Source organism: Brassica napus, chromosome C7 (genome assembly GCF_020379485.1).
Source record: "Brassica napus cultivar Da-Ae chromosome C7, Da-Ae, whole genome shotgun sequence".
Lineage (NCBI taxonomy): Eukaryota > Viridiplantae > Streptophyta > Magnoliopsida > Brassicales > Brassicaceae > Brassica > Brassica napus.
In genome coordinates this window covers 29,592,713-29,607,891 of record NC_063450.1, presented here as the reverse complement: position 1 = coordinate 29,607,891, position 15,179 = coordinate 29,592,713, and the positions used below count along the sequence as shown (strand labels likewise).

At 32.0% G+C, this 15,179-nt stretch overlaps 1 protein-coding gene and 1 pseudogene across 3 annotated transcripts; both read right to left on the bottom strand.

Annotated features, from left to right (window-relative positions):
* Positions 1 to 1,579: 1,579 nt before the first annotated feature.
* LOC106394530 (7-methyl-GTP pyrophosphatase) lies at positions 1,580 to 3,457 on the bottom strand. 3 transcript variants are annotated; one of them, XM_013835093.3, is made up of 9 exons: positions 3,292 to 3,423; positions 3,116 to 3,169; positions 2,945 to 3,019; positions 2,775 to 2,858; positions 2,609 to 2,678; positions 2,402 to 2,493; positions 2,177 to 2,218; positions 2,025 to 2,105; positions 1,580 to 1,888 (listed from the first exon to the last, which is right to left on the bottom strand). In XM_013835093.3, exons 1-9 carry the CDS (start codon positions 3,403 to 3,405, stop codon positions 1,817 to 1,819), a joined length of 684 nt encoding a protein of 227 aa, XP_013690547.3. In that variant the 5' UTR covers positions 3,406 to 3,423; the 3' UTR covers positions 1,580 to 1,816. The 3 variants fall into 3 exon arrangements, with proteins under 3 accessions (XP_013690547.3, XP_013690549.1, XP_022562833.1); XM_013835095.3 differs by having other exon boundaries at positions 3,116 to 3,407; XM_022707112.2 differs by lacking the exon at positions 1,580 to 1,888 and having other exon boundaries at positions 1,896 to 2,105; positions 3,116 to 3,194; positions 3,275 to 3,457.
* Positions 3,458 to 10,048: 6,591 nt separating this feature from the next.
* LOC106394590 lies at positions 10,049 to 14,765 on the bottom strand (annotated as a pseudogene).
* Between the last annotated feature and the right edge of the window lie 414 nt (positions 14,766 to 15,179).

The window sequence follows — 15,179 nt, the reverse complement described above, 5'->3', positions numbered from 1 at the left end:
CAAACACTATTAACTCAGACTTGACGTTCTCGTTTTTTCCATTGAGAATTACGTATGAAACTTGCTAAAACTCTTACCAATAAATATTTTTCCATAGAAAAAGTGTTTTTTGGTTAATGACTGCATGAATCTTCACAAACTGGTCACAGCTCTTGTAAATCTATTTGGTTCATTTTCAATAATCTACTAACTTGATTATGAAATCTATATGAAATCTATATGAAATCCACTTATTTGATTTCAAAATCAGTGCATTTATCAAAGATTTCCAAATCAAACTTTTTTCTTCTAAATCCAGTAAAATACCATAACCAATAACCTCCACATAGTTTTTAATTTCAATCTTTTGTAGTATACCTTGGATTTTGATTTCAATCTTTTGTTCATGAGAATCCACCACAAATGATTTGAAATCATTTTTTAAATACAAGCACCTTTTAAATTCTTTAAATTTGAATAACACTAGATTTTAAAATTTTGATTTAAATCATTCATTTAATAACACCAGATTTTAAATTAGATTTATAAATAACATATCCAATAACACTACATTCTAACATAGAATTTAGAATCATCATTCGAGTAACGGTGAATTTTACTTAGATTTAAATTCTATCAAAATACATGATTGAATAACACTACCTTAGACCTTTACAAAGTTACATTCGATCAGGTTAATATACGTCACAACACGTCAATCTGGTTATATTCGATCAGGTTAATTTACAAAGTTAATATTAATTCATATATGTTGATTTCTTAATTAGTGTTAATTTCCATAATTTTAAAATTCGCAGCTAAAAATTAGGGATTCATTCAATTTGATTGTGGCTAGATAATATTATTTTCTCTCTAATCTTTCATAAGCAAAACCCTATAATTGATCTCCTATATATATCAACGGACTGAAATTCATCGACATCACAACCAAAAAAATTTCTGCCTAGCAAAAAAAAGTATCATGAATTTCATCTCTGATTTGAAGATACTTCTCACATGAATTGTGGTTTTATCAGTTTTTTTTATTTTTATTTATTTTATAAATTCATCTAGCATTTTATTATTATATTGCCTATGTTTTGTTTTATTTTATTTTATATTCATAAATTATATTATGCAAACATAATTCTATTGTTTATGTTATGTTTTATCTTAAATCCATAATAAATTTATATAAGTCTTTGCTTACTCTTACAAATTTATTTTCATACAATATACTTAAATTACACAAACAAATAAATCTATATGGTTTAAAATCTAAAAGCTATAATCTCTTTTAGTTCATCATACCGCGCAGGGGCGCGGATTACCAGCTAGTATATGTTGAAAGGGTTAAATAATTAATTTGATTACTTATTTTACTAAAATATCGATCACTCGACTTAAAATAACTATAAAGTTAAGCATTGTTGATTTGGAATAGTGAAATGATGGATGATTTATTGGGAAGTGACATTTGGAATAGTGAAATAATGAATGATTTATCGAAAAGTGATTTAATATATCGTGTGAATGAGGGAAATCACAAAAAAATGTCATGCCGTGACTGCAGGTAAATAAAAAAGATTTTCGAATTTTCTAAAAAAATTAATGCATCACTTATCACATGAAATATAACCCACATACACTGAGTGAGCGAAGAGTTTGGAGTCCAGAAACATCATCAATATTTGGGGATAACAAGAAGGTAAATATATGTTTTATCCACTTACAACATATGCGATTTGATTACAGAATCAAACAAACAAAATCTTAAGAACCACAGAGTATAATCAATCTAGGAATCTTCTGGGGGGGGGGGGGAGGGGAGATTGAGCTACAACGCATCGGTGATGATTTTTTCAGTGAGTTCTTTAGGAAGTCCCATAACAGTATCAACTCCTCCCACCTTAGACCATTACAACGTAAAACGATTTTAGAGATGTTTATCATAATGTTTCTATACATGTATCCAATATGGTGGAAATAAAACAGAACAGAAAACATGGCAAAAGATTTATTATAATTGAAATAGGAGGGCGAACCACTGTATCAATAAAGGGAGAAATGAGGGGATGCTCAAGGGTTAAACCTCCAGCAACCTTGAAAGTTATGGAATCATCAATCTGAAGATTGAGAACAGAAAGTTAGAGACTGAGTTGATAGAAAAAAAAGAAGAATTGAGTGAGGGTTTTACGAGATCGTCAATGACTTTTGCTGGTATCTCATGGAAATAAACCTGCGTAACCAAAAAAAAACTATTAAATTTCAATCCGCTAGAAATATAGTATCTTATAAAACAAGGAATTCCTATTCACAATTTGGTTAATGAATGTTGATGTTGAGCGGGAAAAAAAAACAAGGAATATCAATTGAAAGAGAAGAGAAGGATATGTGGTGAGTGCGAAGAGGAGTAGAGTACCTCAGCTTTGTCCCATCCAGCTCTTTGAACACCAGTTTTCAAGTTGCTTACAATAACAGATCCAACAACGCTTCCGTGTGACCCGGAATAGCCTGTGTTGGTTTGTTTCACACAAAACAAAAAAATGCTTAAATCACATCACATCTTTCATTACAGAACAACATTAACAACTGAAGTTGCACCCAAAAACAAAAAAAAAGGAAGGACCTTTGATAAATTGGCGAGCTTCTTCTTTGGAGATTAGTTTTTCTCGGATAACACCTTTGTACACAATTACCTAAGAAGATACTCCCATTAACACATCAACTCAATAATAATCACAAGAGAAGAAAATCTAATAGTAAAAAAAAACTTTTTAAAAAATAAGCAATACAGTGTCAGCAGTAATCAATAAGGTTGGTAGAGGATCTTGTGCAAACTGGCTTTGACCTCCCAATTTGGATATTATCTCATCTGCCTAGACCCCAATTCCAAAAAAAAAATATTTTTTTCTCAAAACCAGCACGTGAGAAAAAAATTGGAGACCATAAATTAGAGGGTTACCTTGGCTTGAGCAAGAGCGACAACCAAGTCTTGAGGATTGTCTCTCCTGATAGCTTTCTCGTCAATGTCTGCAGTCTTCAACCCCATACATATTCCCAAATCCAATTATCACAGTCACTTGAAAACTAAACACTAACTTAATATCAAACCCCATAAAAGAAGAAGCATTACCACTATAGTGAAATCATATCCCATTTCACCCAATATCTTTTTTCTCGCCATCCACTGAGATCCCAAAATCAGTTGTTTCCTCGTCGAGTTCATAAGAAAGAATCATATATATATATATATAATTTAGCATTCCGATCGAGAATCGAAAGTGATCTATACGAGAAAAGTGAAGAGACCTTGAATCCTCTCTCCACCACCATCCCCATCTCCTCCTCCTCTTTGCGGAAGAGTGAGGAAGGATATAATATTACGATAAATAAAATTACACAAATCGTATGTTTCACGACCATCTCTAATTTATTTTTTTATTTTCTACTATTTCAACTTTCTCTCTCTTTATATACTTTTCTCTAAAATAACTGCAATTCTAATGGTAAGTGTAAGACCAACAGACAGTTTCTTTAGAAAGGGTATTTAGCTATTTTAATATTATTAGTTGTAAAATTATTGAATTAACTATTAAATTTTAATCACAAAAATAAAATAGTGCAATTATAGAATTACACGTAGGAATGGAATATGGCCTAATTTATTGTTGGGATTCTTCTGTAGGTACTTTCCCTTGTCTCTCTCCACTCCTTTTAATTTTTTTGATTTTTTAATTTTGTTTAATCTTTTGATTTTGTCTTAGATACTAGTATCATAGTACCCCTTAAGGCTGTCCTTAATAGTAGTAATGTTTTTTTTTGTGCGACGATAGTAGTAGTATCCCTTTTCGCCAGCCTGGATTGTATCCAATCACAAAATGTCATGTGTTACAAAGAGCCATGGTTCGTAAATTCTCAAATAATGTATTTAGTAAGTAGGCTATTCTGTAAAGTCATACCAATATTGAGACTATATTTCAAGTTATCAAAGATATTGGTATATATAAGTGGACGTACTAGAAATCGGGCACATATCCCCTTTTTTATTATCGGAGGAGCATTATAGATAACTAATCTTTAGTTAATGTGTTATTATCTAAATTGTCATTTCTTAGATGGCAGCACCACAAGCTTTCTCACACCCTATATTTAAAAACCATTTGCTAACTAGACTAATTACAAACATTGTCATTGATCATTAAATTATAACTTGACATTATATACTATAAGCTTTGACTAACAAAACAAAAGAACACGTCAACATTTAATGTGCAGTGCTACGGTTGCGCAAATTAAGCAAATAAGTTAATGCGTAATCATTATTAGTTCCCTATATTCATCAAAAATATTGACCCATGATATATTTTCGTAATTATTCTTAGTTTCCTTCTAGCATTGTATATTAACAAGGTTGAAGGATTCATATACTTCCCTCCTACACGAAAGATTTCATAAACCCTTATACTCGATGGCCCTTACGTTTTGTGAGTTTTTTCTACATAACTCAATTTATGAAATGTTGACCAAGTCATGTAACTATATTCTTATAGTTAAATAGATTGAGACAAAAATAATTTTTTGGTCAAGTATTCATCATATAGCATTTTATATATAGTTAGACATTATATATATATATATAAACACAATTTAAGTTGCAGCAAATTACGTCAAAAAAAGTTGCAACATATTAAATGTCAATTTATAATTCAATTTTTACAACACAACTTATAGTTAGAAATATCCATGAAATCCGTACAGTATATATATTCCAGGGCACACAACTTATAGTTGCTACAAATTAAATGTCTAACTATAAATCATAACTATGGTCCATCAAACACACTTCAATGGACAATGTAAATGATTTGTAGCTTAACCATTTAAGATAGATAGATAAATAAAAAATCATTTATAGCATAACACTAATGTTTATAACCAACAATTATATATTTTAGAGACAACCAATATTGTTCTTGGTTTTTTTGACTATACACAATACTTCAATTTAATAATGACAACGTTACATGATTCATCGTTGTGTATGAGACTCCATTTTACTCAATGCTAGCAAAGTTTTCTGCAAAACACATTCGATCATATATATTCATATGCGTTAAAGAAAATTTATTTTAAAATTTTAATAACTTCATTTTAAAATTTGTAGAAATATAAGAGTCCATATGAACATTACATTCAGCTTTATCAAACTTGCGGTTATGTACACAACGATTTAGAAATACGGTTCAGACATGAAACTGACCGGTTCAGACATGCAACTGAATGTTTCATACTAACCGGGAATTAGGTAAGTGAATGTTTTATAAATACGTCTAGGTTCCTGATCCTATGAAATTTAAACTGATTGTAATCAGTATTCAAATACAAATTCAAATCTGAGGTAATATTCAAGAAATGTTATTTGCAAGGACTATTGTACATGATTGTTAAAAGGAAACTTCTAATAAATTTGACATATTTTTAATTCACGATTTTGGTAACATTTAATTATTACGTGTTTCCTAAATGGAAATTATTATACAATACCTTAATTATTGGTCAATAATCTGCTATGCCATTAATTTTGATAAAAATTTGGTAATAATAGGGAGTCTATTATGATTTCAAAATTTTATAAATTACTTGACTGGTGTATATAAGGAAGTTAGATTATGGATTCAAAATTTTTAAATAAATTAATAATCTTACTTTTATTGATTTTCTTCAATTTTGTCATATAAAAGGAAGTTTGATTATGTTTTCAAATTTAAGGTAAGTTTTAATAAGGGGATTTGAGCGCAAGTTATGTGAAATTAAATAGGTAATATTATCTTTAATTACGGCGATTTGATTTTGTGTCATTAACCCTACACCGGTTTGAGTTTTTAATATAAATATATGTTGTCTACAATGCATCGAATCACCACACCCTTCCTTCGAGATTAATTACGAAAACATTCTCGGAAGCAAACTCATGGCTGGTTTTAACTCCGTTTCCGATTTGAAAACCTTTCAAGACAATGTAGAGAGTGATAGTGAATATTGAACCCAATGATGTTCCATAAATCAATGCTTTCAGAAAGAGGTATATCATTTTTTTTAGTGAATTTGGTAAGTAGGTATGTTTTGGTAAATTAATTCTTTATTATTTCTCTCTATAGGAAAAATGTAAACCAAGAGTTCTGAAGATCTTTTTCACATCATTTTAGTTTTATCAGTTTTTTATTTGTTTCCTTATAATTTGTTTATTTCGTATTTTATTTTCTATTACATATGTTTCTTTTAATAAATTAATTAAGTTTTTGCATACTATTATATTTTTTTTCATAAAATATATCTAATTTGCACATAACCAATTACACAAGCATTTAAAAAAACAAATAAGTTTACATTATATATACATGCACAATTTCATTTGATATATATCATTAGATCTAATATTTGTGCATATAATTTTAAGGTTTCTAATATCTATAGATTAAAAGTAATAATATCTTTAAATCTATTTATTACGTGCTGGGCGCGGGTTATCACGTTGTTGTAAATATTGATGAGCCTGTTTTTTGTACCATACATTATTATGTACAATATTTAGTGAGTCCTATAACTAATGGGCCAAATTTGTAAATTATGAAAGCTATGTGGGCTAAAAGTAAAGCCCAGATGAGAGAACAGGTGTAATTGGACTATGAGTTTGACCGTAAATTAGGAGTTTTTGTTTTTTGATTTTTAAACTGGCTTTCACCAACGAAGGAGTTTTCAGGATTAGTTTCCTTAGTTTCGTTCAACTTTTATGGATCGATGAAGGACATTTAAAGGCTATACGGAGTATTCTACGTTTAGTCCAAAAGAAAATCCAAGAATGTAGCCTCTAAAGAAGGGAACCTCTTTGCGCCCATATACTACTTTTAGATCCTGACATTAATCCGTGCCTCTCTTTTCTTCTATCGACTAATTTGTGCCTTTTTGGAGTTTTTTTCTTTATTCTCTTGTCATTTGTCACTGCATCTCTTTTTCTGTATGTACATGTGGTCAAAGATTTTGTTGACCGTTTGTTAATTATAATTATGTGAGCTATTGATGATCGATAGACACACTCGCAAAAGAAAAAAAAACTGATATTTTGAGGCATGTGGCTAGGCATGGGCGTTCGGGTACCCGTTGGCGTTCGGATCGGATTTTTTGGATTTCGGTTCTCTTTTATAAGACACCATAGGTCTCATTCTAGTAAATTTGCAAGTACGAGTCGGGTTCGGATATAACACATCGGGTTCGGGTCGGTTTTGTATCACATCATAGAACCCATAAAGTAATCATATATCATTCGGATTCGGGTTATATCGGATCGGTTCGGATATACCCAAAATAAAATTTAAAATTTAAAAGTAAAACATAAGAAATATATATTTATTTATATATAATTAAGTATTTAAGGTAGTTATTTAAATTTTAAATACTTATTGTTAGATAACATATAAAAATAAATATGAAATTCAATATTTGAAGTATATATTCATGTTTCATATAATTATATTGTATATTATTTTGGACATTCGGATCGGTTTCTTCGGATATTTTTTCGGTTTTTCTGGTTTTTCGGTTTATCCGTTCGGGTTTGGATATGTTTTGTACCACTTTACAAGACCCATTCGGATATTTTTTACATTTCGGACCGGATACGGATCGGGTTTTTCGGTTCGGGTTCGATTCGGATTTCGGATTACAGATATTATGCCCAGGCCTACATGTGGCTGTGTCTATGTAAAAAAGTTTTTTTAATAAATTTTGAGGCTTAAATTTTTTTTTTGTAACCTATCTGTACGTAATTTTTTACAAAAATTTTGGGAACATGTTGCGAATGTTTCACCTAGCAGGCTCCAAGGCCGCATGCAGACTTATCTTTGAGTGGGAAGGTGTGAATGGACAAGACGATGTGTGAGGTGCGTATGAAACGGATCAAATGCTAGAATAGACCACAATAGGTCAAAAAAATCTGATATAGACCTCTTGTTTTTTTACTTTAAAAATGAATTAAAAATAAATGAAAAATAAGGAGAAAATACCATGAGATCTAATAATTTAAATATATTTACTAACCTATGCCATTGTAATCCTACCCAGATTCCAATCCGGATCCAAACCCAAACCCGACCCGGATCCAATCCCAAACCCGACCCAACTTTAACCTAATCTTCTTCTTCCCCTTTTTTTCTCCATTTGATGTTCTTTCACCTTAAAACAAAATCAAAAAAATTCTTCAACCATCCACTAATTTTCTCATTTTTGATCTAAATCGATCAACTCATAGTCATATTTAATCAATTATATCTTATCTAGAATCAAATTTCATCTTTTATGAACGAGATTCAAAATTAAAAAGAACGCAAAGTATAACTAATACAACTAGTACAACTCCAACTAGTACAACTAGTACAAATCAAATTAGTACAACTAGTACAACTAAAACAAATATAACTAGTATAAATATACTGAGTATAGCCAATATAACTGATACAAGACAAACTTGTATAACTAGTACAACTTTACAATAATTTGGTGATCTTTATTTTTTGTTTTCAGCGTATAAAAATGATAGAAAAAAGGATGACGTAGAACCAATAAGACATGTTAGTCTAATTTTCTCCCGCCTGCATGTATCAAATACATGAATTGTATATTTTTCATAATATTAGAATTGGATAATGATTTATTTACAAGTTGTACTAGTTGTACTATTTTCGGAAAAAAAAATCGTCTTCATCTTTTTGTTCTCAAGGCAAAAAAGTAGATGCGGATCCAAAAAAATATTCAACCATGGTTCCAAAAAACACGAATCACTGGAAAAAGAAAAAGGAGGGAGCGTCGACGATGAGTAAGAGTAACCACCGTCGTTAAAGAAAAAGAAGGTCTCTACTGTGAAGAAGAGAGATGATGCATCAAAGAAGAAGAAAGACGCAGTGAAGAAGAAGAGAGATGTGAAAAACAAGAGTGAAGTCGTGGCGAAGAAGAGGAAGCTTGACGGTGGTGTCCACGGTGGATCTTCGTCAAACCAAAACAAGTGGGCTCGAAATTGCGAGAGAGAAACCGCATCCACCGGACCCTTAATGCGATCTTTTCCCGGAACCATCAACGGCTTCTCCATCTCAGCGCACTAGTAAGCCCCATAAATCATCAGGTCAACCCAAAAATTTAGATGTATTTTAATATAACTAATGCAACAAGTTCAACTACACAATAATATGTAAGAATAGTACAACTAGTAAAACTACTCGACATTAGTGTTTGAACCAAAATGTTTAAAACATGATACACATTTAAAATGTGATGCACATTTAAAACAATATTAAATAAAATAACAAGTAGTTGTACCAGTTTTCTAGTTGTGTCGGCTATGCATAGTTGTACTAGTTTTTGAGTTGTACCACTTTGTGCATAGTTGTACTTTGGCAGTAAAAAAGAAAATATTAGTTGTACCACATAATAAATATAGTTACCTCAGTGGTACCACTTATTTATGTTTTCATGTCTTTGCCCGTTTACAATGAAATCTTCAATTTTGTAAAAATACATTTCATGTATGTTTTCCAAAAATTATGTGGACAAACAAGTTAACAAACCTTAAAAGTATAAGGTATATCATGTAAACTTTTGGAGTTGTGTAATAATTTTTTATCTTTTCCAGAACTTAAAATAAGTCATCGATCAAACTTTACGGTAAAAACCGCGGAAAGTTCGTTCTTTATCGAATGAAACCGTAATAAACGCTTCGAGTCAGAAGAAAGTCCAAAGGGACCTAAGTTCTTCTTTTACCTATATTCGGATTTGGCTTTGATCTATTAATACTTATTTCTAAAGTTCATAAAATTAGAAATTGAGAAAATAATTCTTCTGCAATTATATATAGACGTGATTTATCTATGATTTGTATCATCAAAACGCTTTGTGTCACATTCAGAAAATACTTTTTCGTAATGTTAGTTTTAATGTTAGTTTTGTCTCAAGGTGATCATTGACTTTAAAAACTAACTTTTTCGTAAATTCCCAGCTGGGTTAAAAAAACACTTGATAATTAAAAGAGAAATCAACTCATGCAAATAATTATTCGAATACAAACGGATTAACCAACATAATACAAATAAAAGTTGAAATAGAAATGGAAATAGATGTACTACCAGCATTACAACCACACATACAGAGGGAATACAAATGGTATATATGTTGAGAGCGACACGGTTTAAGTGTCGAGAATTTTATTTGACCATCAGTTTGTGATGAATTACTCCATAGATAGGAATAATGACAATGATGTTTTTAAATGGGTATCTCTTCGATGAACAAGAAGACGATGTGCTGTTTCAGGAACTCAGGGTGGGTATAACAATCTTGGTACCGATAGAATACATCGATGACACGGGATAGGTTAAAAATTCGCATCAAAAGAGGGAAAGGACATGAATGAGGCCTCATTAGCTCTTCGTTCATGTCCTTCCATGCATCAGAAAGAAGGGTTTCTATTCCTTCCACTGCTTGTTCCTTGGAAACACCAAATTGCTTTATATAGCAGTCAATACCCGTTGCCACGTGTTCCCTTTTTTGTTCAAACTGCAAACCATAATATATTTGTCAAATGTGTTCAATTAATAAAGATGTATATACAGTTAGGACTTTATAAACTCGTTGATTCTGAAATTTAATTAAAATTTATGTACACTAGTAAGAACTCACATTTGTTTGGGACTAAGAAAATTATTTTTATTAGGGTAAATATATTTTTTTAAAGAGAAACGAAATATTTGGTCTTGAGATCAGTATAAATACAAATCTAAAGTTTATAAATTTATCATTCACATAATTAATACACAAACCTTAAACATGTATTTGACTCGATTCATTTTGCTTCAGTTGATTTCTTATAAGCTTATTTATGTTTGTTTATAACAAAATTCGAATAATAAAATATTAATTGCTCACCTCGTAGCTAGAAATGTCATCTGTGAATCGACTAATTATCTCGGAAGCTACCCTAATTTTGGGGTTTGAGCTTAACCATTCAAAAGCATCAACAGTTGCGACATCTCCCATTCCCGCGAATGTCATGGCAATCAAGGGATAGTAACCGGAAGACAATATCGCATTCTCTTTATACTCGTCAAATGTAGCAGTATAATCTTCTTTCAACCACTTTGCCTCTCTCATATATCCATTCGCCGTTGTCTTCAACTGATTGTAAAGAATTCGTTAGATTTGAATATAAACAAGAAAATCTGGTATGAATTTAACATTTAAACCAAAATTATGAAATATAACATTTAAGACAATATATATGAAACAAAATGATATTGACGGTTGATTAATTCTTGCGGTCTTAACTGATTTCTTAAGATGGAAGCCACAGCCTGACCTTCCTTCGTTCTCAAGTTCCTCTTCAAGTTTTATCATAGAAATCTACCATGATACGGTACACGTACTTTATGCTCTCAGGTATCATGTTAGGCGGAGCGGGAAGCCACCTATTAAAGCCAACCATATCATGTGAGTCATAGCCATATAGAAAATTCAAAATCTACAGTACATGGTTTATAATTTTAGTTATTTTTGGAAATTGAGTACTTTTCCATTGCATCTGTGAAAATCTCAAGTTCCTTCATTGTGCCATACGCATCATACGTATCATCAAGAATTGTGAATAGGATTAGTGCAATAGCTGTTTTAACTCGTGCTTGAGAATAATGAGGCTCGAAATATGCCCCAAGTGACCACAAGTACGCCTCTGCTATCCGATGCCTTGTGTATGTTATTTTAGATTTAATTTCCATTTCTTCGTACCACCTGAAATGTAATGGGGAAAAAAATATCAACTTCATTTCACACATACTTTTACACGCGTTGAGCGGCTCAAATAGTTACCTTGTTACGCAAGCAAGCTCTTTGCGGTGCAGCTTTTGAAGCATGTTAAAATCTATCTTTGCAAACTCAAGTAAAACTGCGTCACGCTTCTCTTCTGCCTCGTAGTATGAGATATATTTCCTCGTTTCTATCCTCGAGATGCCTTTGTGGTAAGGATGCTCGAGGGCATTCTTGATGCGTACGGCCAGATGATAGGGGTAGGGGATAGACTAAAAAGAGATTTCTTTTAAATGACAGCTTGAAAAAGCGAGAGCTTCGTCCATAATATCTTCACCATGAGTGTTCCATTGTGAAGCTTCATACAAGCTTAATATACTGCTTGCATCTGCTATTAAGTGTTCTTCAAACTTCCCATCCTCGCCCTTGAACTTCTCAAACACATCTTGAGACGTATAAATTTTAACTTGGGTTAATGAAAATCATCCCAAGACGTAGTGTTCATCGTTTATATATGCGAAATACTCTACGATATCAGTTAAACATTTTTTTTGTTTTAAAAAATAACATACAAAGGAAAAAAAAATCTAAACAACATTAACTAAAAGTTAGAATATTTTTATTTTATATTTGGGACTGAATCTATCTTATTAAAGTTAAAAGTACCATTTTGACTTAACTCTCGACTCTCCTAATTATTTACAACTTATGCCACTGAAAACTTAACTAATCCTACATTTTAACATTAGTTAATATTTTGTCATTTAAAGTAATCATCAAACGTGATCTTAACTTACATAAATCGTTTTCATTTGGTGTTGCAATTAATGAATTTAGACATAACTCATATATTCATCTAAACAATACTAAAATCAATTTAGTTGCAGGATGTCAAATACATATATTATAATTCTAAACGAAAATCACGTTATTATGGGTATTGTAACTACCAATTCACATTAAAAATAATATTATCAGTTTTTAATATGAAACGAGATGAACCAAACTATTTATAAGATGATTATTAATGGTTTGATTTTCGTTTAAACCGGATTCAGTGTAGTTATATGTTCAAAATTTTAGATTGACTTCCACGTATAATGCTACAAAAACTAAAGCAGGGAGAGTTGCCATATTCTTCTACATCTTTAATATAATCTTCCCAAAAAATAGACTGTTAATTAATTTTATCCATAATTAATTGTATTTATAAATTAATATCCATATTGAATTAATACAGCCTAATCAATATTCTTGAGTTATTCATAGAACATATATTTTAACTAATTCACAAAGTATTTTTCATATTTTGCGCTTGCATTTTTAATAATTAATATGATATATTAGCATATATATGCAGCCGATTTAATTGTTAAAATGAAATATTACATTATATTTATAAAAAAAACAAATTAACATTCAATACAAATAATAATTTAAAGCTTTCTACGTATAACAAATATATACACTACAAGAAAACAAGGAGGTTCCCGATGGAATTCCTCACGGAAATAAATCGGTCGGTATTTACTGAGGGAAAACCGACATATATTGGTCGGAATACATTTCCCGAGAACTCGTCGGGATTCCATTGATATTTCCCGACCAAAAATCGACGGCCCAAAATTTGTCGGAAAATACCGAGGGGTTTCTGACGATGACGACAAGCCCGTCGGTAATATAAAAATGAAAATAATTACCAGCGGAAAGTTGATTCCCTACAGATTCCCGACGATATTTTCCCTCGGGATCCGCCTGTTTTCTTGTAGTGATATATATATGTATATAAAAGATAAAGCAAAAATCCGTGTGGTGATTAAGGTTTTTGATTTATTATTTAGAGTATGGGATAAGGGTAAGAGATTACGGTCTGTATGGTAGTTTAGTTATTTTACATATTTGCCATATATATTTATATGAAAATAATATAAAAATAAAAATAATTACCAGCGGAAAGTTTGAATCCGAACTGCCTGAAAACTTGGAAAAGCAACCCAACAGTGTACAAATTGCATTCATCACGCCGTATCAACCAATCAAAATCAAGACTGTCAAATAAATTTCCCAACTGCTCTACAATGTCTATCTCAAAGTGATACGAGACACCAAGGCGACATAGAGAGTCGATGAACTTGATGTTATTTGTCGGATTCACTTTTGAAGCCATAAACGATTCCTTCACAGCCTCCTTTAGAGTACTATGCTTTTCTTTTAGCGTCTCAGTACTTCCCTATACGGAAATGGAGTAATATCATGAGAAAATGTTTCCACAATATGCTAAGGATGTCAAATATAATGATTGAATTGAACAATTAATATGAAAGAATATACGTACAAGCTCAGACTTTGAGAAATAAGTTGAGAGATCTTCCCAGATGTTGGCTGAATAATCAGCTAGCGGGCGGTGGACTTCACTCTCCATGCTCATGTTTACGTTAGCAAGCACCTGTGTTTCAGAAGGCTATACCAAAATGAGGGAGCGCTCTATACATTTATATAAGAAACTCGAAACAACCATTACATGAAGGTGTTTGTTCACGATTTAGGCAAGGTTAAAAGTTCCACCATAGAAACAATTTCTGGTCCATCTTTGGCTTTTAGGATAGTAGACAATAACAATGGCCCCGTTTAATGAATTGGTTAACGTGCGAATCCATGATATCACTAGTTGACAAAAAATGCATTTCATTCCGTTTATTTTAACATGTGAATCTGGTTAGAAGTTGCGTGTCCAAGTCTGGTGCCAGACCTTCTGCATCAGCTGCACACTGTCGACTTGAATAGAGGGCTACTACTTCTTGATTCTCCAACACGTACAACCCATTACGACGTGGTCCCTTTGACACTACTCTCTGAGTTTCCAAGTCAATCACACACACTTTAGAAGCATCAAAATAGACACCACAAGGATAATCATCGCATAATTTGGAGACTGACAGCAGGGATTTCTGAATCTCAGGACATACAAGCACGTCATTAAGATAGATTTTACCTGACGTGTTAGAGAGTGTGACAGAGCCCATGTGAGTGATGAGGAGGTAAGTTCCATCAGCCACCATTACAGTATCGTTCCCATTGTACGTTTCTGCAGCTTGAAGGTTTGTGGTGGATGCAGTGACATGAGCTGAAGCACCTGAGTCCGGGAACCATTCTTTTCCATTCTGATCTGCTACTTGAAGGGACGAGAAAGCTTGAGCGTTTGTCATTGTTGCAGCACCATTGTAGTTGTTGTCAAATCTGTTGTAGCATTTGAGCTCCTCCTTTCCGTATACAGAGCCGTTGCTCTGTTTTGTCGTGTCTCTCCTTTGGATCATCTGAGCCGAACATGATGGCTTTGTGCTCTGATGGGCCATTGA

Bases quoted from the DNA above. Each gene is read 5' to 3' on its own strand.
- LOC106394530 (XM_022707112.2), bottom strand. From the start codon at position 3,405: ATGGTCGTGAAACATACGATTTGTGTAATTTTATTTATCGTAATATTA. The intron at 2,679-2,774 runs GTATTGCTTATT...GTATCTTCTTAG, and splicing joins TATTGATTACTGCTGACACT to GTAATTGTGTACAAAGGTGT. The intron at 2,219-2,401 runs GTACTCTACTCC...TTGGTTACGCAG, and splicing joins CTGGATGGGACAAAGCTGAG to GTTTATTTCCATGAGATACC.